This window comes from Poecilia reticulata, chromosome 13, assembly GCF_904066995.2.
Source record: "Poecilia reticulata chromosome 13, P_reticulata-male-v2, whole genome shotgun sequence".
NCBI classification, from domain to species: domain Eukaryota; kingdom Metazoa; phylum Chordata; class Actinopteri; order Cyprinodontiformes; family Poeciliidae; genus Poecilia; species Poecilia reticulata.
In genome coordinates, this window is record NC_088842.1 from 15,807,503 (window position 1) to 15,835,028 (window position 27,526).

Genomic DNA, 27,526 nt, shown 5'->3' on the forward strand with positions numbered 1-27,526 from the left:
TAGACAAGCATTTATCTCCACCTCGCACCTTTTCTCCCGAACAATCTGAAACGATGACCTTACATACAACCTCATCATCTTTTTTTTTATTTTTCAATTTGAGCAAAGCTATTGGCTCTTTGATTAGTTCACAACTTCAGAGGCTGATCTTATTTTTAGGTTTAATCTTGGACTCTCATTTGATGCATGGATGCAGCTGACTGTTGGTGAATTGGTGTGAGTAATGGAAGAGGATTACTATGATGTTTTTTTTTTATTGCAGCATTTGTACACGCAGACCTGTGTAGTTATTCTGTATCGTCTACATTGTTAAACTATTGCAAATGTCCCTCTAAAATATGTTGAAAGTGACTTCCACTTTCCAATCTAAGTTTTTGAAATAATTAAAACTTTAATTGTCAATGATATTCTAGTTTGACATACACATTTGTTTTGTGCTAATCTCAATGCTGTTCGCAGTCCTTTAAACTTTGTAGGAATAATTTTTTTGATTTTCCTGTTTTGTTTTCCTCTTGTCAACTTGTGTTTTCAAAGGTCAGAACCCTTCCAGCAAATGTCTTTGCAGAAAGGTTGCCATTTTGTAGGAAAACTGTCTCTTGCAATTTCTGCCTCTTTAACCCTGCGTGTGCTTCAGACACTGTCCTGTGGACAAGCAACGTAGGTTATTTATTTGACACAAGTACAGTACTGTAGAGGATGCAGGTTCATGGTTAATAACAGAATGGTGTGAAGTGATGTATGGTGATGACCAATTAGATTGGCTGGGGGTGGATTTATGACCGAGTCAGCCATTCGTCTTTTCCTGTCTGCATCTCCGTCTCTCTCGCTCACACGTCCTTTTTCTGTTGACCCTGGCATTAAGCTGTAAGGCCAACGAGTACTTTGTGCTTTCACTCTCAACATCTGCAGTTTGACGTCTTTCTGCCTTGTTTGTGTGCTTTCACGGCAGGCGTCAACAGGCATGTCGATTTCTCTTTTGTTGTACAGTTGATGAGGACTTGTAACTTCACTCTTAACATGTATTTTGTAATTATTGAGCCTTTAGTCTGATTAATAACCTCATGGAAAAACATGATGGAAGCAGACAGATGTTGTACCATAATTCAAAATATGCCATAGATTTTGACAGCACACACACACACAATTCTCTTAATTTTTACGAGCCTGATTACAGTCCTACAGTAATGCACTTCACCTGATAGGTAAACATCTCATTATTAATGAATCTTCTTTAAGGTAAAATATTGTTGGTTTCATTGGTTGGAACACCCAAGCAAATTTTTATTTCTTTATTGAGAAATCTGCACATCTTCATGTATATTGTCTTATTTATATCTGAAAAAGATTTTTGATTTAATTGCATTTAACATAATTTCACAATCAAAAGACCTCAACAAAACAGCATTTTCTTGCTCGAGAAATGGTTCAGACACCCTTCCTTCTTAATGACTGTTTTGATCGACATGCTACTTGTAGGGATCTACCGGTCTCTGGCATCAGTCTGTGAAATGTTTGCTGGGTTTCTGGTGTGTACTACAGTTTCAAGTCACAACATATCAAACAGATTAAGATCTGGGCTTCGAGTCACTCCAGGGCTTCCCACTTCTTAATTTTCAGCTGGTGGATTTTCTGGCATTAGATCACTATCATGTTCCAGGATCCAGTTCTGTTCTGGGCAAATCTTTTACAGATGGTCTCAGATATTCCTCAAGCACCTTCTGATACATTGTACAATTCATCATAGAGTTTATGATGGTGAGCTGGCCTGGTCCCTCTGCAGCAAAGCATCCCCCAGTAATGCTTCCTTTTCTGTGCTTCATAATTCAGGTCCTTTTCCTGGTATATTGTTTTCAGGCCCTCTGTTCTGGTGTCAGAATAATTACATTTTTAACTCATCTGAGCAAAGACCATTATTCCAATTGTCCTGAAAGCTTGTCTTTGTTTTCCCTGGTAGACTTTAGTTTGGCCTTCGTGCTTTTCTTATGAAGCATTTCCCCAATTAACACTTCTCATGAAAATTCAACTTTTAGAGTTGAATTCTTTGAGTTGCCTTGTTGCTGAAAATGTGCTATATAAATAAAATCACCTTACCCTATTTAGAGTTTTCTGGGATTTTGCAGACATACACTTTCACATCAACAGTGACAGCAAACTGCTGTCGGTGTTATGCTGACATTCTGGGGTGTTTTGAGTTTGGGTTGTTTTGGAGTTGCTTGGTGGTCTGTGGTCTGTCACAGGGGAAATTGCTTGTTTATATTATATGAAATTTTCTGTCTTGTTTAGCTTAAGATTGAATATCTCAATGACCAGATATGTCAAGGACACAGTGGCTATATTTAACATTCTTTGTAGGTTAACCAGTTTGACTGGTGGTTGATTTGTCTGTTACATAAATTCTCATCTTAACTTTCTGACTTGCAGCAAATGTTTTTGTTGTTGTTTTGTTTATTTTTTTTGTAATATGGTACTTAAATTCACATGTGGATCCAGTTTTTCTTCAACTCTGACACAGTTCTTTTTAATTTACGCCAGTGAGACTCAAGGTTCAATTGCTTTATTCTGCATTTCTGTAAGTTATTAAAATCTGATGTCGTCTATGATATATGTGTCCACTGAATGAAAATTGCCACAATACACAGAGAACTGCCCTTTATATCCTGTTGCCCTGTCAGCACTCAGCTGTACATGGCTGGCAGCCAGCTTGAGACAGCCCCTTGTGCCTGTGGGCTTATCTTCCCTGGAACATTATTTATTCTATTCTAGTGTTGGCTTTATTAAATGCCCACATTATTACCGGTGGACCGCAGACTGATTGCTGAGAGCAAGCAACTAGATAAGGGAAGAGAGGCAGGGTTAGTGCAGAGTGTGTGTGAGAGAAAGAGTGTGTGGGCGTTTGTTAGATAGAGAGAATGTCTGCGCAGTGGATTGGGGTCATGTTGCTCCAGAGAGTCAAATTTATTAGTGGGAACCTTCAGAAAATTACACTGGGATGTATGTGTGACTACATGCATGCACTTGCATGATGCATCATGTCTATTTCTGTATCTCTCTGTTGGTCCCTCAGGGCCACTTAATTAACAGACATACTGTGCCAATCGAGGTCAAGGTCGTGGCGGTTATTAGTGCCAGACAAGAGCATCTTTCTGTCTTCTCATAGGGGCCAACAAGCCACTGCCATCTCTATTAGCTGCCCCTGGAGGGACATTTTCTATGCATTTAACCCTACAAGCATGTTCCCCATCTTATCCTGACTGTAGTTTCATAACTGTCACACTTAAATCGATGCTTTTTATTTAGTGGATGGGTAACTGTAGTCTCTTCTGTTTAAGATATTAGTGCATCAATTCAATAGTGGACAAGAAGAAGATGTCCCAGAGTAGGTGCAAGTAGATGTTGGACAATGTTGAATAATGTATGGAATACCAAGCACAAAAGATGTCCAGCTTTAATACCATTTAAAAGCCTTTCAGACCCCATTTACACTGGAAGAGACATGATATTCTTATGGACTTAAACCAATAAAAAAGAAATTGCCAGACGGATAGATGTAAGGTAGAGAGGTAGGAAACTTCAGGCTACTTCTTGTTGCCCGAAAGGTTCCGTTTAATTAATTTCTCCAGTCTGTTAGACGATCCTATCAGATCATCAAACATTTGCTTAACATTTGTGAGCTGAAAACAAAAATAAACGCTTCGCAGAAAAAAAAGACAAACACAAAACATAACTTTGATGGGGAAAATACATTTTCACGAACTATCAAAATTGATCAAACCGTCGCTGCGTACTTCAGACCGCGAGCTCAGTGCACGCGGCACTTGGCGATATACTTGACAGACCGCGCGCGCTTTCTCGCTGCTCTCTTCTTCGCGCAGCTCCAACTCCAGCTGTTTGTCTTCCTACCTTCAGTCCGACTGCGAGCAATGTTCCCACCCCGAAAAAAACACGGGACGATAAACGAGGAGGGACGCTGAAGGACGGGGAGTGGAGGACGGACAGGGGATGAGAAGACCAGCCAAAGAGGAGAGCCGCTGTCGCAGAGGAACAGGAGGAGGAGAGAGGGAAGCAGACACATCTGCGGTGACTTGGGGGATTCGGCTTGGTGAGAGGGGGGATACGCAACATTCTTATGATGCCAGTATTTTTAAGCGGAATAAATAATGTGCCGTGGGACTGCCATATTGTCAATTTCTTTGCAGCTTAGTTATTTTTAAAAAGCGCCTGCTTTATAAATTGACGCTTAAAAAACGGATGCTAGGAGGATTTTTGTAATTCTCTGTAGATATCCACCATGGAGAGCTTTTATCACCTTTGGGAGCAAAAGTGGATTGACTGAAGGGGGAGAGAAGGACTGTTTTTAAAAGAAGATACCGCCACCTTCTCCTTACATAAATGTTTGCGTGCCATTAGAGTGCTCCTGCTTTTCTCCACAACAGACGCGCATTTCACGCACACTGCCAGAGGTGGACATTATCAGTCACACATGCGGTCCTAATAACACGGACGGACCTCACCCCCTCTCACCTACCCAGCCCCTCTCCTCACCCCACTGTCTGATGACTCCCCCGCGCACAGGTGGACGTGGTACGGAGCCTACTGTAGCATCATCTTCTTCATCACCACCACCACCACCACCACCACCGTCCTCCTCCTACTCCTCCTCAACACCACCATGTCCTCGTCGTCGCGCAAGATTTCATCCGAGTCATTTAGCAGCTCAGTGGGCTCGGACTGCGGGCTTGAAAGCCCCGGAGGAGACGGAGGGGATGGCGCTTTGGAGCCGGCCGACGAGAGCCGGGGTTGCCCGTTTTCCTCCTTCCCATCGTCCCACAGAGCGCTGCTCTGGAACGGCCGCAGCCCCGCTGAGAGGTCGGCGTGCCCGGCGGGCGAGGAGCAGCAGGGACCCTGTGTACCCCACAAGAGGGCTACCAGGCGGCGGAGGGTGAACCTGGACTCGCTGGGGGAGAGCCTGAAGCGACTCACTTCACCGACGGTAAGCTTACAGCTCTTAGCCTACATGTGTAGCACTCTGTCACAGCTCATGATGAACGCTGGCTACATATATTTGTATTATTATTAGGCCCGAGCAGCTAAGCGCTGCGAAGGCCTATTGTAATCGCGCTGTTTCTTCTTATTATTATTATTACGATTCTGCCCCCCAAATGAATTGCCTTTTTGGGGGCTTTATCATATTCAAAAACTCACCAAACGTGGCGGGCGCATAGAGCCCGTGTGAAATTTACGTATTTTAAGGTCCTCGCAAATATCGCACAAGAAACGGCTCAAGGGCGCCCCCTAGCAACTTTCAAAAGACCCTTTTCTATTCACTTACTTTATCGTAGAGACTTGAAATTCGGTACAGTTGTAGAGCTCCCCAAGACACTCTGAATTTACAATTAATGTCATAGTGCAACTATCCTAGGAAGTCGGCCATTTTGGATTGAAGTTCCGATTTTGCCCCCATTTTGGCCGTTTACAGACGTCGCATTTGATCGAACTCCTCCTAGGGATTTCGATCGATCGGCTTCAAACTCGGTCAGATTGTTCATAAGGCATGGCCGATTCAAAGTTATCAAATTCGTGAGTTTTCGAGCATGTTGAAGGGGTCGTTCCAGGGGTCAAAGTTCACCGACTCAACAGAATGTAATAAACTGTTATATCTCTTACAAATAAACTCACAGAGCCACCAAACTTTATGTGTGTGATCATCCTTGGATGACCTACGACACCCAGTTGTGAAATTTTGAGATTACCTAAGCCACGCCCCCTTAGAACAGGAAGTGTCATGTTTTACTCCGAACGTTCACTATCTGACCCCTTTAACCTAATCAACATGAAACTGTGTCCACAGACAGAAGACATGTTGGTGTGTTAGGGTGTCCAACCCCGTTTGGTTTGGATGCAGCAGGTGGGTTTGGTGGCGTGGCGAAGTGACCTTTAACGCCGTCTCCTTACGTTTGGCCTTGAATTCCACAGTTTAAAGGCCAGCTGCAACAAACTCACTAGGTTTGATCCTTGTGGGCCCCTCGACAGGAATCCAGTGTTATGTTTTGTGGGCGTGGCCTAATGTCTCAACAGCGCCCCCTTGAAGATTTTAAATAATCAGCCCCAAGCCATTGTTTAACCTAGAATTATGAAACTTGGTACACTTGTATATCGTGTCAGGACCTACAAAAAAGCCTCTTGGAGCCATGGTCCAAACTCAACAGGAAGTCGGCCATTTTGGATCAAAGCCGCCATTTGCTGTTTTTCAAAGACGTCGTATTTGATCGAACTCCTCCTACAGCGTTTGACATACAGACTTCAAACTCAGTCAGCGGAGAGTTCAGACATTAAAGGTCTAAAGTTATCACAGGAATTTTTGTATGTCAAAGCATGTGGGCGTGGCTAAGTGCCAAACTTTGACTATTCGCCATAAAACATCAAATTGACATAACTTCCACATACAAGCTAACAGCTGCTTCAGACTTCCTATGTCTCACTACTGACCAACCCTCATGGTAAGATGATGACGTTACCGTAGCTCCGCCCACTTTTAACAGGAATTCAGCTGTTTGTTCTACTGTATGTCTTATTTTTACTGAGTAATACATATGGAATTAATCTTCTACCACCTGACATAATATCACCTGATGATGAACTGTGAGGATGAACTCTGACTCATGGGGGCGTGGCCAACTGTCTGTCCTTCGCCATATGCATACAACTGTCTCTGAATCACACACGCATCTTCCGATTGGCACCAAACTGGATACATTTGAGCTGTGCTAAATGCTAAAGAGCCCAACGGGTTTGAATTGTGATTTTACTCTACAGCGCCCCCTAGATTATCCCATCATCAATATCTCCTCTCTACATCGACCGATCTGAACGAAATTTGTGGTGTGTCCTCAGGGAACCATGCCGAAGTGAACGGTGCGAACTGCCTGGCGGAGGCGCGCCTCAACTGTGCGAAAGGGTACGCGGTGGCAGGCGGGCGGCGGTGCTGGGTCCCCGCGGTGGCTATAGGCCGGAGCGGCGCTTGGCTGCTCGGGCCGCTTGAGGCTCCGCGGAGCTTTAATTATTATTATTATTATTATTATTATTATTATTATTATTGATTATGTATTATTATTTCTAAAGCACAATGTAAAATACTCAAGAAAAATAAGAATTTAAATTTTTTCTTAAGACACCTAAAGATTTCAATTTTTTTGGAAAAGTATGAAAAAAAGAAGTTAGGGGAAAAAACATTTCCACTTAATTATTGTATCTTGTCTAGTCCATCCATCCATCCATCCATCCATCCATCCATCCATCCATCCATCCATCCATCCATCCATCCATCCATCCATCCATCCATCCATCCATCCATCCATCCATCCAGAGGTTTTTTTGCAGGTTCCATATTATTTGTAGGTCCAGGACTGTAGAGATATTCGGCCCGTTTGAAACCCTGTTTTCATCAATGATATGATGTGCACTGTGCTGTCTATGAAAAAACCCTTTTTTCTCCCTTCTGCTCTGCTAGCCTGAATCATCTGGCAGATTATATAATACTAAATATGTTGTTGTGAGGCAGAGTCAGAGATGCCCCGGCCTCTGTCTGTATATATTTAACTATGTGTGGATTGTGACAACCTGTGTTTGTTGGTGTGTCTTCTATCTGTGCCTCAGTTGTATTATAGGCAGTAATGTAATAAAGCTGCTGTTACAACTGAGTGTTGTTGTGATAGATGATGTGCGGAAGTTTGCAGTTAGGTTATCCTGGGTGGTTAAATTAAGGTTTTTAAAAAACTATTAAGATGCGGGGAACGTGACTTTCCAAGGTTTTGCTAGAACTTCATAATCTCTTAAACATCCAGCATCATTATGAATGTATCCTTAACTGATACATTCATAATGAGGATTTTATTATACTGTACTAACTGTTTTAAGATAGGGGCTGTATTGAGGCCTTTCAAAAGTTTTAAATATTGTGCTTGGAGTTCTGCAGATATTTTATTACATGTTTATTTTTTGAATATTTAGCCATTATAAAAGACTGTTATCAAAAATCTGATTTAGATTTATTTAGAAATTACATTGCACAGACTTATTGTGACAAGTCGGAGGTGGAGTACAATTAGCAGACAAGGGTTAGTTTTTACAACCTCAATTATTTGCTTCAGAGATTTTTCTTGTTTTGACCACACTCATATATGCTTCAGATCATCAGATAAATTTCAGTATTAGATGAAAAATAGAAAAGCAAAGAAGTGGTTTTCAAATGATTATAATTTATTAACACAAAAGGGAAAGAAGGTTATCTAAACCAAACGGGTCCAATGTTGCCAACCTGTTTGGCAACAGCCGTTGTTAAGCATTTACTGTAACTCGACTTTTACATGCAGAATTATTTCAATTCCATCAGTTTGGAGGGTTTTCAAGCAGATATAATTAGTTTATAGATCTGCTGCACAAATGCAATCAAATTTTGGTCGGGGCTTTGATTAGGCCATTTGAGACAACAACTATAGTTAATCTTTAACATATATGAGTCATTTATGTTGTTACTGATAGAGGCAACTGGACAGATATTATATCAGCTCATTCATAAATAAACCATTTGAACTTTCTATGGTTTCGGTGCAGTTTTATTATTAGATCGATTTCAGATCTATTAAGATTTAGACTTCAATAGCAGTAATGAGTTTTTATTTTACTGTGCGATGTGGGATGTTTTTCTCAAATTTACCAATGATTTCTCCTAGTGAAAAACAAGCTGTTGGTGCTGGTTTGTGTTCCTCAGTACCTTTGCTTCTGTGTACAATCGTAGTAAATCCAACTGCTTCTCCAGTTTGCAACTACGCTCAGCGCAAGAGTCCCAGAACAGAGTACCGACTCTGGAGATAAATAAAGTTAAGAATTAAAGTCAGACTTGTCTTTGACTTGTTTATGGTGTCCATCACATGCGAGTGACATTGTATTTCTGTGGGTGTGAACCTGAATCTGTGGAAGTGCTCGTTTCTCCATACATAAACAGGATGACGGCTGTGTGTCACACAGGAGGCTTCTCTCATAGTTTTTGTTTCTGACTGGCATGCGATTTCTTGCATGACTCTTTGCAAAGATGTCACTAGGAACTCCGCTCCTGGGGAGTCAGGGTTTTATTGCTGCAGCTTACAGTCTGCACATTTGCTTTCAGAAGTCACTTTTTAGCGCTATCTTTCTGTGGAGCCACCTCTGCTTCCTCTCCTGTCTTCTCGTACTTAAAAAGCTTCCGCTCATGTGTTCTTCTTCTAGCACAGTTTTAATAGAGTGCTGTCCACCTGTCTACCAGAGGAGAAATGACCATAAAGATAACTTTAATGTTATAATAATTAATTTTAATTAAATGTTAGTAAATTATATAATAAAATTTGGCTTGGTTCTTCTTCATGCAAAGGCAACAACTGCTTTGATTAATTATCCATCCATCCATTTTCTGCCGCTTATCCGGGGTCGGGTCGCGGGGGCAGCAGCTTCAGATTGATTAATTATGTATGAAATAATAATTATTGATAGATAAACAAATACAGGTGTGATTCTCAACCTTCGTCCTCAGGGCCCACTGTCCTTCATGTGCTAGACGTCTCTCTGCTCCAGCACACCTGATTAAAAGGATTGCATCACCTCCTCAGCACGCCATCAAGTGCTGCATAAGCCTGTTAATCACCCATTCATTAAAGTCAGGTGTGTGACAGCAGGAAAACACCTAATACATGCTGGACAGTGTGGGTCCTGAAGTCGAGGGTTGAGAACCGCTGGTTTAATAAGTAACATTTAGCGGAGCTGAGATCCCCCAACGACAGACCTAACAATGTCCATGTCTTATAGCTTCTAGCTCCATGAATACGATCTCCGTCTTATCAAGCAGCGCTCAGTTTTTTCTTGACCCCTCTCTCTCTCACATGCACAGATGCCACTCATGCAGACAAAATGCATATAGGAGTACAAACAGGGGGCATGTTTACAGCAGCTCACTGTGACTGACAGGAAGGAGCAGGGTCTCTGTTTGTGTGAACTCTGACCACACTGGCCCAGCAGGAGCAGCATGCACATGCACTTATGCTCATTAGCAGTTACCCAAACAATCATTTCAGCTCTCTTTTCTCAGTTTCATGTTTGATTATAGTCATGTATGTTTTTACTCATAGGTTGATCGCCTTTTGTGTTTTCATTTTAGAGCAGACCACTGTAGTTTTTAGGGAAGAGTGCATTTTGATCACAGTGTTTAAGCAGAGCACAATGATGCATTACTGATGGTTTTTATGGAAATTGCACTTTGTAAGATTTTTCTGCATACAGTTTCACTGTATTCTCTCTTAAATAACAGTTATTTACTTACACCGTGTAAGACAAAAAACAATTCTCTCTCAGAATAACCTTTTCCTGTTTCAGTTCCATTTGGAAACCATGTCTATTTGCTAAATGCCAGAATAATCACAAAGAGAGGAATTTCATTTGAGGATTTTTATAGCTTCTTGAAATTCAGACGTCACAAAGCCTAACCAAATTAAAACAGATTTGATATCCAAACGTGGAAAAAAAAAGAAAAAGGAAATACTTTCTAGACAGCGCACATAAATATCTGGTTTCATCTGTGTTGTCATTACGCATTTTTTCTAGAGCAGATTTATGTCACTTTTGTGAAGGACACATTTAGATTTTATTTCACAGTAGCTATGCTTTAACAGTATCCCAGGACTCCATTTTTTAAGCAAACAAAATTGCTTAAAAAAAATTCATGTACTACTTTCATGTAGTGAAAGCAGTACATGAAAGCAATTTTAACTGCTTTCATGTACAACTGAAAAGCAAGACTACACAAACATATTGATAAGTACTGTTATGATAATAGGATTTATTATTTATTTTGGTGCATAGACTCAGACAAAATATGCCATAAACAGCACAAAAATGTATTTGCAGTTTTTAAATGGTAGAGTTTTATGACGTAGTATATTAAACCGGTTTACTGTTTATCTCTTTTTAGAGTAACACTGGTGGTCTAATAAGTGGACATTAGCTGGTTAATTATTCAAACTGTCTGCTGAAGAAGCCAGCCTGCAGTTGAGTTGCCAAAAGAAGTTGCAAAACAGTGTAATCTTAATATTAGAGATGAATGTGGCTGAATTAGTTTCTACTACATGACTATCCACATTTTTTGGCATATTTCTGAATAGCAAAGATAGTGCTTTACACAAATAAATAAAGGAAGACTCTGTTACGATGTTTGCCTGCCACATGGCTCATGTTTGACCTACTTGTCAAGAATATTGTTTACTGAAATCAGTGATACCATAGAAGCTCCAAAGCTGTGTGCTTGTTGACCTTGTAAGCTTCTTACCAGTTTAAATCATTAATCTGTTGTTTATTTGTTTCAACGTGGATTTGATATGTCTGCGATTACAATGTTACAGTGAAAATAGCCTCAAAGTCAAGAATATAGTAAAGCAACCCATTCATTTTGTAGTTAGCTGGATCTGCTGGCGCTTTGATGATGATATTGTAACTTTCACATTTGCACATTCTGTATTTTTCCATCCCTCTTCCTTTGGTAACTAAAAATAGGCTGTGGTTTGATTTGCAAGGTGTTCTTTAGTTAACTATATTTGTGAATATTATTTTTTCATTTATAAACGCAAATAGATTGTTTCTGTTTGTGATTTGACATTTCAGGGAAAACCAGAATCACGGCAATTGTCTAACATCTTAGTGTTAGTCAACATCAGTGATTCTTAACCCTTAAGAATTACTGCCTTCCATATTTTCCCCAGTGATGTATGAGGATGAAAAAAAGAGTTTAGTTTGGCAATTAGCTATTTTTTGTCTCAGGTCAGATTGAAATGAATAAAGGAAATGTTAAATAAAAACAGAAAAGTAAAAAAAAAAGACTGGCTTTCAAACAATTCCTGCATCTGGACTGTGTAAAACATAGTTTAAACTTTTTGTTTATAGTAAGAAAATTAGTTTCACTCACAGAGCTCTTTTATTGTATCTGTAAAACCTGAACCTTGCTTATAGATAGGTTAAAAATGCTGGTGAAACTGGACATGCTTTGTTATTGACATTAATATGTTTCATTGTTATTACTAGTGAGCTCTATTGGTCCCTTCTGCTGGATCAGGTCCTACTTTATTTGGAAAGTTTATCAGGGTAAGTTTCCAACTTTCCTGAGGCAACAGTTCACACTTTTATGGTTGACAATAACTGTTAATATAATGAATACAAATTTTAAGAAATGATGTATTGTAGTTCAGTTTCCTCATAAATGACCAAAACAACAATGATCTAAAAATAGCAATTCAATTTAAAACGTTGCTCTGAACTGAGCAATTTAATCCATGGCCTTAAAAGAGCCCTTAACAGGTCTCCTGTTTTATACAATCAGTCATTTTAAAACCAGACAAAGAAAACTTGAGACAATTGTTTATCATTGTTTCAGTTATCCAAACCATCCTGCCAATGAGTTATGAAAGTCAGACCCATTGTTCTTTGCAGAATTAAAGTTTGTTTGCCAAAGAGTGAGAAAAGAAGTAAAAACTTAAGAAATTCAAAACAGTAAAAGTACTTTTTCCAGCACTGTATTTAATCAATCAACGTTCCCACAACCTACTTATGAAATACAATAAGATTGTTGTAATAAAAGCAGGAAGGGAGTAACACATCGAGTCAGATGTGTGTCAATGCATTTGTTTCAATGAAAATCAGGGACACTGACGGGCAGAAAAGACAGATTCTCCTTCTGCAGAGAAGAACATGACTAGCCAGCATTTCATATAAATAAATGACATGTTTTACATTTTCTTATTGTTGCTATGGGCATTGGAATTATCCTTAAAATTTTAGATTGTCTTGTATTCAGTTTGGAGCTTTGCACATTAATTTAAGGAGCTGCACAACTATAAACCAATCCTGTCATCCAGTTGTGTATACAATAAGCAGAGATGCTATAGTGCAGGCTAATTGCAATTTAAGAGAACAGTATGTTTGTGCAGCAGCTTTATTCTCACATGCACAGATCTTAGAATGCAACTTCATCAAACATGCTGTCCACCTGGACTATACGTATGCAATAAAAAGTGTATTTTCTGAAAAAATGACCAATGTTTCTTTCTTCTTTTGTACTTTTTGTCGGGAAGTGGTGCATGTAAAACAAATCAACACTGAGGAAAAAAATGTTAATCTGCAGACAAGCTGTATCTTGTCTGTTAAGGTTTCTTGGAGTTTTTTTTGGCCCCAAATCTCCCAAATCTTCTCTATTTTCATTCTGTCTCTCTCACACAAACATACTAATGCAAACAAATGGACACAGACTCAAAATATCTCTCCTGTATCTGACCAGAGTGGTTGGTGACCCCAGAGTGACCTCTCCAGCTGGCACACTGTGTTCCAGTATTGTCACAACAGCCGTGCATTTCAGCCGTATCACAGATAATCATGTTGGACCCGCCCTCTAAAGCTTAGACTGCCAGCAGCGCTAAACATGCCAGCTGCGCGCACAAGCATTCAAGTGGTTTGTGTCTTATGGTCATTTGGAAATTTTCTGTACAAATATAAGGCAAAATGTAAAAAAAAAAAAAAAAGAACACTTCATAAAAGCATTTCCTATTATGGAAATTAATTAGATTTTCCTTTAAAACTGGCATTCAGGAGTAAAAATTGAATATGGATCTGGTTTTTTTTATGTTGCTCAGAGCTTCACAGATATTAACAAAGGCTTGCTCATTAAAAAAAAGCTTCAGAACAGGACTGCTAAATGGACTTTCGTCATGATTAATTTTGTTCACACCTTTACTTCAATGTGACTTGTTAAAGTGTCCCTTGAGAAATGTACCCATTAAAAATGACTGTATTAGGCGATGAGGGTTTTTTTGGGTGGCTTATGTGCGTCACTTTTACCAAGCCGAGAAGCCAAAAGAAGCACCAGGGTGATAAATTAAGTAGTGATGGGACTCCATTAAAATTTTGAGATTAAGGTTGACCCAAAATACAGAATAGGTACAGACAGGTGACAAAAGGTGAACAAAATTCAAGGTGGCAGCACTACATAAAATCCACTTTTTTTGTTTGTTCATGCATGATTAAGAAATCCTTAAATGTCCCTTAGCAGCCATTTGGGGGTGCCCAACCTTCTCCCACAAAGTGCCGTCTTTTCCACAAAGCTCCTCCTCAGAGCTTCAGTCTCCAGCCGAGCTTCCCCCTCACAGAGTACCCTCTCCTCATGACTCCACAGTTACTCAGCTCCAGACTAGCGGCGACAGCAAAAGTCAAATGACATGCTGAAGGGAGAGTCTCAGAAAGACCAGGGGCTTCTTAAAGAGACAGAGGCCAATATTAAGGTGTCAGATTTCTTTTAAATAGGCAATAATACTGGAACCCCTATAATCACACAATAGCTTTGGCCTGTAGTAGCATTGATTTATCTTCATTCAATGAATGAATTAAGTATTTATTTTGAACATGTAAAGAAAATAATAGGAAAAATAATGAAACAGGAAATAATTAGACTCATCTAGCTCATCTTGTAGATACATTCTGTAATTCAGTTTAGGATATGTAAATGCTTTCCATTATAAATATTTCCACCTATAACTTGACCTCAGTCACTATCCACAAATGTACTCAACATTAATTCATTATTCTATAGCCTACAGCATTGACACCTATAACTATTCACTTTCTCGGGTATAGTCAGTCAGTCAGTCAGTCAGTCAGTCAGTCAGTCAGTCAGTCAGTCAGTCAGTCAGTCAGTCAGTCAGTCAGTCAGTCAGTCAGTCAGTCAGATTTTATTTGTTTAGCACCTTTCATCAACAAGGCATTTCAAAGTGTTTTATATCAGGAAAACACAAAAATACAAGAATAAGATATCCATTCAACTACATTGATCATTAACCAGACACTCTCCAACTAGATCAACCAACAATATGCGACCCAAATCCTCGCTCTGGATTTAAAACGCATTTATATCCATGTACTTTTGCAATAGAATTTATTTTTGATAATTTTAATTGATTTATATTTATGCAGCATTTTTAGTCCTCATTCAAACCTCATTCAAATTCACTCCACAGAATGCAAATCCGTGCTTTGTTTTCTAAAATGTAGCTCTCCCTTAACTTAACCTTCTTTTTTAAAGTTTATTTTCTCAGTAAAGTGCTTTCCCTCCCTCTCAAATAACCACAGTAATTTAAGTTTGATAAAACTATTTAACAATAAAGAATCTTTAATGATTCCTGGTTTGGCACATGCTTTGTTTTTCACAGCTATTGTTGCTTGTGCATGCCTGCTGCAAGGCTTTTAGACAACTTTATGCTTCAACATAACACCATATATTTTTCATTTCTTAAACCACCTAATCTTGCATTATGTCTTGTGTTGTATGGACTTAGCTCGAGTTTTAGGAAATGTGAAAGCCTTTGGAGGGTATTCAGAAGCAAAATGATTGATGTGATATTTTTTTTCTTTCCTTAAATGTGATGGTTTTAATATATATATATATAATATATATATATATAATATATATAATACATATATATATAATATATATAATACATATATATATAATATATATATATATATATATATATATAATAGTTTTAATAATATACAAAGTCCATGCAGCTTTGCTGGTATGCGTTTGGTTTAGAGAAATTCCAGAAATGGTGAAGGGTGAAGTAAAAGGCAACTGCACTTTTGCTTAAACATGGAGGATTTTCGCCAGCATGTTGAGAACTTGCAAAATCTCAGTAGAACATGTACTGCTCTTAAAGACATAAGTTGGCATTCCAGATTTTTTACAAAGGATTACTTTTAGGGTTAGGGAGATAATGATGCACTTTCTAGTCCTCTTTTAGTCAAAAATAATGGGTATACTCTGCTGTTAGAAACAGTTTGTGCTTTTAATGCACTGACTGTGTAGCAGCAATTTTGTAAATGCCACTTCTTAAAAATCAGCTGCATCCTTAATGTCTTTGAAAAGGGTGAAATGCACAAAATGGATGGACTGGTTTTACAATGATATCAAAGAAATGATAGAAAAGAAATAAAAGAAAATCATTAAAGCTTTCCTCATCAAACGTAAATAAAAACATGTTTAATCATGTCATCTTTCTTTGCAGACACAGACTGTTCAGGAGGCTCTTCAGCGAACTCTGCAGTTCTACAGGCAACAAGAAATCAGGTATAAACATTTAACTGCTTGCGGCTTTTTTCTCCTCTCCACAGCTTGTCTGTCTCAGGTATCCCTGTCGTTCACTTTACATCCGGTTCCTTGTACTTTTCGCACTTGTCTGTCACACGTCACACACCTGCTCACTCACTTTTTTCACCGTCTCTACCACTTCTCGTTTGCTTTGTAGCCACCACTTTTCCCTTTCTTGTTTTGCCCTCACTCGCACTTCCAAAGAAATAGACAAACACCTGGTCTCACTCCTTCACCTCTTGTTTGTGCCCTGTCAAAACAGCAAAACTCAGAGGAGGGTTTTCAGCCAGGCACAACCTTCACATGACACGTACTGCATAAAGATGCAGAAATGCTGCAGCTGGTCTTCCGTATCTCACACTCTGGCCTTGGTCGGTGTAACTTCTGTTCTTCGGAGCATCTTAACGTGAAAAAACAAATACAGCTCCTTGAAAAAAGTGTTTACCCCTTTACAAATTTCTTTTGCTCTGGCTTTTTTTGTCATTGAGATCATCGGACAAATGTTAACATCAGACAAATATAAATGTGAGTAAAAACAAGAAGCAGTTGTCAAACAGAGGTTTCAGTAATTAAGGGGAAAATCAACCCAAACCTACCTGACTCTATGAATTTATCCAGGTTGTCTTTGTCTAATGTTAACTTTTGCTTGATGATCCAAAACATGTAAGTGTGACAGGAAAGCAAAACCGGATAAAAATCCATAAGGGAGTAAATACTTTTTCACAATACTGTGCAACATTATATATTTTATCTCTTTTACTAGTCAGGATTATTTGAAATTATGAGTGCATCCAAATATACTCTTACTCCCAGCTCACAACCATCAGCAGAGGAACTATACCAGCACATTTACACCACATGTGCATTTTGCATGGTGTTTTTTTCCTCCTTTCTACCCAGATGTCCCTGCAAATGTATTCATCTTAGATGAGAAAAACGTAACTTTTTATCAGTTTCAGCACCATGTTGAGTTTTCCCCTTTTTTTCTTTACTGATTCCAGAATTTGATTATACATTTGCTTGTTTGCTTTGTGTGACTCACAGGTGCCAGGATGTTGGAGGTAGTGAAAGGCAGCGTGAAAAGAAAGAGGAGAAGTGCCCATTTCTTGAAAACTCTGGCTCAGAGGAAGATGTCCTACAGATTCTACAGTACATGGCCACAATATTGGGTAGGCATGTAATGTGAGACAAAAAACACTATTTTGAGCTTGACATTTAGAAATAAAAGATATAAAAAAGTAGGTTTTATATAAATAATCTAGCCTCATTTCTGTTTAGTGTGTCACTTTCACACTTTTGTTCTGCCTCTTGGTTGCTTCGAATTTAACATCCGTATTGTAAATTGATGGGTGAGCACAACATGTACAATGTCCCCTCTCCATATACTTAAATTTATTATTTCCATTTGTTTGGTTACACACCAAAGCCCTTATCAGAAACCTTGCTGTTATTACACATTTCTTGCTGTAGCACGTTTCATGAAAATAGGAAATACTAGGTACTTTGACCTAAGTGGAGTAACTATTATGTTACTGTTTGTGCATAGATGCACACATGTGCGTGTACTCAGACTCAGACTATCTTTTACTTTCTGGGGAAGGTTGTTCTGTCTCTAAGGCCCATCATGAAAATAACTAAAATTTATTCCTAGGGTAAAGCTTGGCTTTTTTAGGGACATCTAATTTCCTTTGACCCCTGAATGAAAACAGACAGCTGGGTACCGTAATTGAATCTTTTTTAATTGATAAAAAAATAAACTCAGTGGATTTAAAATCCAGTGGTTTGAAATGGAAGCAATTTATCAGCCACGTGCTTTAATACGGTAATTTGTCTGGGATCGGTGACTTGTTTGTCTGGGATCAATAACTTGCTTAAATTTCCAATAATTATCAAGATTCACTTTACAAACTGGTATTTTGCTGAAACAAATAGGCCGAAACGTCTCCAACAACAACTTTAAAAATGTCCTTCTTATTGTGGATTTCTGCTTCTTATGTTTGAAGTTAATCAGAGACATAATGTTGGGTATCATAATATAGTCCTCATTGTTTCTCGAAATCTTGTTTTTCAGGATCTTTTTGCAGCAGCTGGCAATAAGACAAAAGCACCTTCAGCCGATTTGTTTGTGTTTCTTTTAAAGCTGTTTCCAAAAATAGATCAATAGACATAATTTCACATGTAAACCACTACACCATCGCTACCGAAATATATTTGACTTCAGTAGTCAATTATTTAAAATGCTGTTTCTTGTTAAACATTCTCGTCTAACATGATCCTTCTCTGCGTCGGTAAAGTACAACTGACTCTTTTGCAGCGATTTAGCTGTCATTTTTTCTTTTGATACTATTTATTTTAGTCTCCTTTGCAGCGTTTTAGAGGTCTGCAACGTCTTACGTTAGAAGCACCTCAGCCTCTCTAAAACTGCATTAATGTTGAAATATCTATATTTCATGTCAGTGTGCTATGATTCTGCATGATTATCTCATTTTATATTAAAATTCATGTGTATTTTTTCCTTAATACTTTAATCCTGTTTATTTCTGATATTATTTAGTCAGAAGACACATGATCTTTCTATCCTATCAATATTCATTATTTTAGCAAAGCTTTGATGTTTGATTAGGCTTGTGACTTTTTATGGTCGATTTGCTTAAAATAATTTTAATTTCATTCATTTTTGTGTAAACAAACGATTGAAGAGCCGAAACACCAAGGTTCACGGCAGATGCATAAGAGAAAACAAACATGTAACTTAGCATGTTTTCTTATTTAAAAAAATAATAATATATACGTCACTTCACCCTTGATTTTGTTTTGTGGTTTCACTTGATTCTCTGCATGTGGGCACTAAAGGTCGTCTACGGCATTAATTTGTGTGCAGAGTTAATTCTGCAGAGCCGCCTTGCTGACGCTGACGTTTTGCATCCCTTTCCTCACAGGAGTTCCGTTCTGCGAACTGCGAGAGCATTTTGGCGAGGAGTTCTTTGGTCTTTGCTTTGAAGAGAATGAGCGAGTACTACGGGCTGTAGGCGGCAACCTTCAGGATTTCTTCAATGGTTTTGACGCCATTTTAGAACACATTCGCACCTCCACGGGACGCCGAGCCTCCTCCGAGAGCCCTTCCTTTCAGTGCAAGGATCCCCGTGAAGAGGAGAAAGGTAGAGGGAAATTGGAGAAGCTTGGAAACCGTGGCAGCAGAGACGGAAGAGGGAAAGTGTTGTTTCTTCACTGCTTTAACCCTGCACCCGTCGTGGGATTAGTTATGCCAGGTTTGATTAGAGCTGTCGCCAGGCGAATCTTTCATTCAGAGGTTGAAGTGGAAGAGGTGCCACCTCTAACTCCTCTGTTGCCAAACGAAGACACAGAACATACAGATTGTGATTCTACAACGCCCACTCCCACTGCGTCCCCCACTGCCTCGCCCTCCTCATCTCCGTCCCCTCCATCTCTTTTTCCAACCTCCTCCCCCACAGTTTGTCTATCCTTCTTACTCCAAGAAACTTGCCCTTCTCCTCTCTCTTCCATCCCAATTTCGGCATCTGTGAGCACCAGCCGTCCTCCACTCCAGCTTTCAACTAACCCCAGTGATCTTCGCATCTCCCTGGCTACGTTTTGCCGTGCCTTCCCGTTTCACCTGGTCCTGGGGCATCGGATGGAACTCCTGCAGCTTGGAGAAGGACTTAGGAAACAGGCTCGGATTGAGCCTCACCGGATCCTTTCATTTAGGGACTGTTTTGAGATTGTCTCACCCAAGATGGATCCCTCTTTCCAGGGCATACTGCTGAGACTCGCATCCCCATTTACTATCCGCACCAAGCCCGACCCCATGCAGGCTGGCACCAAGGAGAAGGTAAAGTCATAATGATAATCACCACTGTTTTCAATAGTTAAGAATTATCCATATGCTGCAAAGTTGGGGCTCTTGCAATGTTTAAATTGTGTAAACCTTAAGAGTTTCTTTCACTTGAGCTAAGAAGGAGAGTCAAAAGTCTGAAAAAGAGGCGTACACCATAATCCCCTTTGGACTAAACCTTATGCTTTACACAGAGCAGTCTGCCTTCTTGACTGACAGCAGGTCTTCCGTATTACCTGTATGAAGTCTACTTAAGTTCAGATTTACAAATGTTTCTGCCATATCAGTAAGACTTTTTCTGTGTGCATCTACCGCTGATCTTAAATCCATGGTAACCTATGTAGAGGGGATTTTTAACAATTTAAGTGGTCGCCTATAGGAAAAGCAAACATATTGTAGAAAATGCAGTCTTGTTTAATAATAACATAGGTAACACTGAGTCATCTTTACTTTACTCAGAAAGACCAACATAATGTAGATATTCTCTTGCCAGTGCAGCATGTTCACTCCCTGGTTTGCTTTTTTAGTGTAGTGTCAGACCAGCTGGTGACTGGTCAAGTTAAAAACCAGATCCGGTCACCAGTCAATTGATTGGTCTATGCCAAGCAAGGACCTTTATCTGACATTCTTCCTGTGCTTCAAGGGAAACACAGCTCTGCCTACACACCACACTTTCAGGTCCATGTTCTGCACCCTTGGCAGAGGTTTCTCTTCACACCCTCTCTCATATTTCATGCTCTAAGAGCAAATCTTCACCTGAAACACCTTCTTTGTAAAGGAAATGTGTGAGAAGTAGCAGTGCCAAAAGTACAGACCATTTCTGGTATTCAAGTATTCAAAGCAGCTATGCTGTCTGGGACCTAAGATTTATGATTTCTGCTAAATGAAAGCCCAGTTCACTTTTGATGACAAAAGTGGTGGATAAGACGTTGTCGCAAACTTTCTGCACCTCAAAGCCAAAAAATATGCCATCTCTGCGCTGTTTTATCTCTCAGGTGAAACATTATCCTCAACTAAATATGTGCGAGAAGGCCACACTTTGTTACAAATTTCTTCACCGAGTACACTTTGTCCTATGTCTAGCCAGATTTCAGCATCCGAAGAATGAATATCAGTATTATTTGAAGTAAACAAAATGTAAGCACTGAGCTTACAGAAATTAAGAAAAGTCTAACGCCACTTTTGGGGGAGGTAGCGCCTGAATGAAATGTCATCACGACACTCTCGAAACCTGCAGATCTTTTTTCACAAGAGGAGTGACGATTGAATTGCTTCCAATTTGCCTGAAAAACAAATCAATTGGAGCTTTGTGCTATATCCTGCTCTTTATCGATTGGTTGGTCTCCGCAGGATGTCTGACACAACCAAACACCTCAACACAGAACAGTACTGACAGAGAGGAGACGGATCGGTCTAGCTCTAGGTTTTTTTTTTCTTTCTAAGTTATATGGTAAGCTTCTCAATGTACAATATTTTTATCATCAACTCGCACAATTTGCTATGTGTGAATACTGCCATGTACTGATAGTCTTTCTGTGATTAATATATTTGTATGCCTCAGGTTTCATTTTTAAAAATCTGTTTTGACTCCCAGTTGACGCATATAAAAGTCAAATTTGCTTAATGTTAAAAATCTTTTTGTTTGTACAAACACTTACAAAAGTATTCACACCCTTCACTCCTTATCGCATTTTGTCGCTGCCTTCTAGTTTCCAAATGAACAGCATTCCAACAAAGACTGCGGGTGTTAACAGGCGGTTTGATTTGAATGCACTTCCAACTTAATTTGTTAGAAAAAATATATTCTTTAGTTCTTGTAAAAAAATTTTACAAATTTGTGACAAAATAATTACCAAAAATGTCCTACAGCTTAGCCAAAAACGCAAGTAAACTTAATGTGACATTTCAAATACGAAAAAATGAAAAGTGGTCAAAAAATCATTTACAAAAAACCTCCCGTCCACACGCCAAACATTTGCCAAACAATGCCTCCACCAAGCACCCGGTGTGTTTTTAATTACTCAAATGAATGGGAGGGTCTAACCAATTGGGAGGGTCTAACCAATTACCAACATAATGTAATCAATTAAAATATACAAATTAATTACAGATTTTGGATCTACAATAACTTAAATAAATTTTAACTTCCCAAAATAGAAAACTAAATTAGTAGAAATTACAATTTGCAAAATTTACATAAATGGCCACAACACATTTTATAATGTTACAACAACACACCTATTTCCTTTTTATGAAGATTTTTGTACAGACCAACACACAGTGATGCATGATTTGGATTCATTCCCCATTGGTCAAAACTTTGTAGCAACACTTTTCACTACTTTTGCCAACCCCTCTATCCCTGTTAAAGAATAAATCCCTACAGCATGATGCTACCACTACCATATTTGACTGTGGGGTGGTGATTTCCCATCGATCTGCAGTGTTTTCCAACCAATCTTTGCTGTATGGTTAGAGCAGGGGTCACCAACTCCAGTCCTCGAGGGCTACCGTCCTGCAACTTTTAGATGTGTCTCTACTCAAACACACCTGGATCAAATAAACTGCTCATTTCCGGCTTATTGCAGAGAGGAATGAATGCTGGTGAGGAAATTCAGACATTTTGGAGCAGAGGTGAATCTAAAAGTTGCAGGATGGTAGCCCTTGAAGACTGGAGTTGGTGACCCCTGGGTTAGAGCATCTTCTTTTGCATGTTTGTTGAACTCCCTTCATGCCTTGCAGCAAATTGTGAACAAAAAATTGCAGTTGGTTTTCTTCCTATTTCTAGATACCACAAAATAAAAAAAGTGACTTCTTAAGGCAAATAGTTACATGAGATTTTATTTAGTGTTTTAAAGTAAAGCAAACTCAATACAACTTCAAGTCACACTTTTCAAATTTTTACTTTGCAAAAATATTTTAAAAACATGTAGCATTTTCTTTCCATTTCACAGTTTATGTGATTTTATGTGGCCACATAAAATCACATTGAAATACATTAAAACTTTATTATGGCTAAAGTGTATATAATCATCTTAAGTGAATATTGCAACCTGTACGTTCTCTTTGCCTTTATATTTCACACAGTCTGGCCTCTCTTTTTGAAACTGGACTGCGCTTATACCGCCGTGTGTTTGTGGAGCAGGAGGGCAGGCATAGCTTTCCGTATTCCTTTCACTGCGAGTCCTGTGTCACCTGGAATGGGAAGCAGAAGAAAAAAAAGAGATAGAGAGCCAGGATAGAATAGGTTGACATTTTTAAGAGAAAGGGCAGAGAGAGAAAGCCACAGGCCAGGGGAAGGAGACCACACTCCTCTTGCGCAGCACTGGAGGTGTGTGTTTGAGTGACCTGCGGTGGCTTTTCAGTTTGACTTCTATCCTCTCTTCACCTGAAGATATTTGCTGTGCAGGAGACATTTAGAGCCCCTCAGAAAAGGGCAAATTGCATCTCTGGCTGTCTCTTTGCTCTCTGTGTGAACAGGGTGGCCACCACACAAGGGAGGGTACAGAGGTTGCACAGTCAAAAGCTCTCCTCCAAGCTCTGCATGATATCGTATGTCGTGTTATTTTTTTTTCCACATCACATCTCAATAGTTTGTCAGGCATAAAAAAAACAAGATGTAGCTTTTAGTATTTTAACATTTCTCTTTCACTTCCAGTCAACATTTAATGTTTTTTGGGAATTTCACCAAGACAGAATCAGTGAATCATGGAACACCTACATGGTGAGGATTTTCCTGCAAATATCTCGGCGTTCCCAGGCTCTTTAGTGTCAGAGGGTCAATTGTCTGTCTAAGATGAGTCAGCTCAACTACAAGTGAATAATGTGTGCGTGGTGTTTAATGCCAGTTGGAGTCTGCACTGATTTTTAGCTACGGAGTACTAACTCTGCTCTTTTCCATAACATTAGCCCTGTTCATGAACTACATAAAATATTTGATCCGCAATAGATTTCGTACGTTTTAGTTATCATTCAAAGATTAAATCTTTAGGTGTTGATTTAGACTAAAGGACAAACGGTACAGGTTTGGAAACCCAACCTGCAGTGATGTAGGTAGGGACTACATAATGCAGTGTGTAATGCTGCATTATGTAATAACACCACGATAAATAATACTGTAATAAAAATGGGTTGTAAAATGTAGTAAGATATCATTAAAACTGCATTATGTAACAATAGAAGTAAAATGCAATAAAATCCTTGAATGCATTTTGAATCATTTTGCCTTGAATGACTTGTAGGTTAATACCAGGGGTTCTAGTTTTGAGTCTGAAAAGGCAACTAAATGATTATAAAGTTGGTACTTATTGACCAAACTATCAATTTAAATGTGCATAGGCTCTACAACATGGTTGTTAGTAGACACATTATAATTAGGATGAACACAAACAGTTTGGGACTGTTTATTACACAATGCACCACATTATTACATTATCATTCATAAAATAAAAGCTAACTCCACATTTTGTAGTAATCAGTGCAAAATGTAATGATGTAATTACATATGTGTCAGACAGCATTGCAAATGTGTTCAATGATTACATTTTGTGTTGATTATTACATAATGCTGTTTTAGTTATGTTTTATTACATTTTGAAGCCAGATTTTATTACATTATCACATATTGTGGCATTATTACATACTGCAAGGTGCGCTAGATTTGATGAGAAAGACTTTCAACTAGAGTCTGACTTGGTGCAAAAAATAGGACAAGAGTTGGACTTGCCCCCCAAAGACTTGACTTAGAAATATAATTCAAGAATCAGTTGAATAAAACCTGTCTGGCAACATGAAGTGAGCTAAAAACAATCCCAAAAAGCAATGTCTATGTATAACCCAGTTCTAAACAAATTCTCCAATAGATGAAAAACAAAGCATTACCCTCTGTCAGTCTTATATAAAGCTAACACAGCATTTCAGAAAGTGAACATCATATCGACGCCAAACATGGTGGTTTTAACGTAAAGGTTTGATGCTCCTTTGTTGTTTCAGGATCTAGACAACTTGCAATTATCTTTGCCTGGTGGTAAAAGTTGTGAACAGAAGCAAACAGAAGGACATGGGCAAAGATATTTCAAAACTCTATATAATAGACTGAGAAGTAGAAAATAGAGAAAAATTACTGAGTCTGCACTGTAACTGCCTTTATCTAACAAATGCAATTGTAACCTTGAAAGAGGTTTGCTTGTTTGCGTCATCTCTGCACCTGCATGTCTCGGACAAAGAAAATGTTGATGTCAGCAGTGTCCATCTTTGATCTGAGGTAGATAAATTGCTGCTGTTTGTTCAGAGCAGCAGGCTTTGAAAATCATTTCTCTCTTAAAGCATATGAAATGTCAGAAAATGAACAAACACATAATAATAGAATAATCCAAAGCTACAAAAGGAGTATGAGGATGTGATGCATGTTTTTTTTCTTTAAAACAGGTGATGATGATGATCAGTTTCCATTAAACCAACATTAAAACAAAATATAATGCCAATTATAAATATATCTCTTTGCATATTAATTGAATAAAATTGCAGTCAAAATTATTTTTCATGTAGAAACAGGATTATTTGGGGGGAACTCTTTCAGATTTAAATCAACACTTTGCAATTTGACAAAGACAAAGTGAAAAGTAGTTTTTAACATTTTTTTATATGTATTTTTGTGTTAGTATATCAAAGGCAGGTAGGGCAAATAATGCTAATGCTAAGAATACTTTTGCTGATGTCATGATAACCACTGTCCGGATGGGATCTCTTTCATGTGTGTTTTTTTTTTTCTGCATAAACAAAGTGTACATGAGCTTGTGTGTTTTCGGTGTACAGCAGGATTTAAAGCAGAGAGTGGGATGTAAGAGAATTGCACACTGAAGTCTGACAAGATAAGACCAAAACAGCTTTGCGTGTATGCGTGTGTGTGTGTGTTTGTGTGTGTAAAAGGCTGACTCATTGACTGTTTGCTGCTCAGTGCCTGTTCATGCGAATGAGTCTGTTGACATCTCCCAGAATCTTCTTAGAAAAAGGAATGCATTAGGTCTATGTTCCACCTCCAGCTCTCCTTCTCTCCTCCCCTCCCCTGCTGTCCCTTATTTCTGTTTATCAAGTACAGTGTGTTTCGTTCTCCTCATGCCTGTCTGTTCTCCCTGTGTCCTTGCATCTCATTCTCCTTCTCTGACTACTTCCATCTCTCGCCTTCTCAGGTTTTTTTTTCATGCTCTCCCATTTTCTTTTGTCTTACCGCATTGCCAAGCGAAAAAGCAATCCGAATTGGAGCGTTTTAAACATTTATGCATGCAGAATGTGAATGTGAACCCATCAAGATTGAGAGGTGTTATCTGAGCATCAGCCCCTCTGGCTGCACTTTACTGATCGCAGTTTTGTCTTGTGTCAGTAGAGCTGAATTAGTTGCTTTAACTACCGAAAATTTTAGATATACTGGTGCAGAACAACCTGGGAAAAAAATATTTTGATGACTCAGCAGAGTCCTTGAGATGAGACACAACTAATTTGTTGCAATCTGTTTCAAAGATAACATGACTTGAAGGCTACATCCTGACCTTTCATCTTATTGCATATTTGTATGTTTTCATGTAAATAAAACCCAACAACCATTTTTTTTTCAAGAAAAAGTTGTTGAACACACTTTTTTCGGTAACTGTTTTTCTAATTAGCCCATTGACATTGAATCCACACCAGATGTTGGTGAGAATCCAAGTAGTCTACACATAAAAATATATCCAAGTAAATTTTTCTATATCTAATTTGTAGTAAAGTGGAATGGAGCAGAGAACTGTTAATAGATTGTAGCTAGATGTTATTAAATAGACAGTAGCCACATGCATCGTTCAGGTGGGATTTTATATCAGTTTTTACAGAAATTTTGAAAGTACAGTGGTTCTCTCTTTTTTTGCACTTATACGCTTTCACCATATTAATCTTCTTGGTACATTTCTCCCTTTATTCTTCCATGATTTATACGGAAAAATAAGCCTGCCAGGTCTGAGTGCTGAAAAACTGCCCCCCACACATTGTGATGTTTCCACCTCTACACCTAAACATTGGTGTGGTATTTTGGGTTGATTTAAAATGACATTCCTCTTATTTTGTATCATCTGAGCAGACTATACGCACAGTATTTCAAAGACTCAAATGTTCTGCATCAAAGGTTAAGTTGGTTTCAGCAAATCTTTTCTTCAGCAGTGGAGTCTTGCTGAGTAAAAAGAGGTCATTGCTCAAAATTAAGTTCAAATCCTGTACTTTTAATTTCCTGATTAAGACCCTAGGAAACTCACTGGAACATGTACAGTTTTAGAAATATTTCTGTATTTTAGACATACTAATTTGTTGTCAGTATGTTTTGCGACAATAAGGCTGTATATATATGTAGGTAGATCTGCTTTACCCATCATGACATTCCTCATAGGCCATGGTAATAAGAAAGCTCTTTTTAGACAATTGGTTAGAACTACCAGCTGCTACTA

The 27,526-nt window shown here is 38.7% G+C and overlaps 1 protein-coding gene across 2 annotated transcripts in view; it reads left to right on the plus strand.

The window, feature by feature from the left end:
* Positions 1-3,539: 3,539 nt before the first annotated feature.
* gucy1a2 (guanylate cyclase 1, soluble, alpha 2) overlaps positions 3,540-27,526 on the plus strand; it is a 45,726-nt gene continuing 21,739 nt past the window's right edge. The window contains exons 1-4 of one of the 2 annotated variants that reach the window (XM_008425516.3): positions 3,540-4,990; positions 16,122-16,183; positions 17,249-17,373; positions 19,144-20,054. In XM_008425516.3, the coding sequence (XP_008423738.1) occupies positions 4,670-4,990; positions 16,122-16,183; positions 17,249-17,373; positions 19,144-20,054 (1,419 nt within the window). In that variant the 5' untranslated portion in view covers positions 3,540-4,669. The remainder of the gene's footprint in view (positions 4,991-16,121; positions 16,184-17,248; positions 17,374-19,143; positions 20,055-27,526) is intronic. The other variant, XM_008425515.3, reaches the window with a different exon arrangement.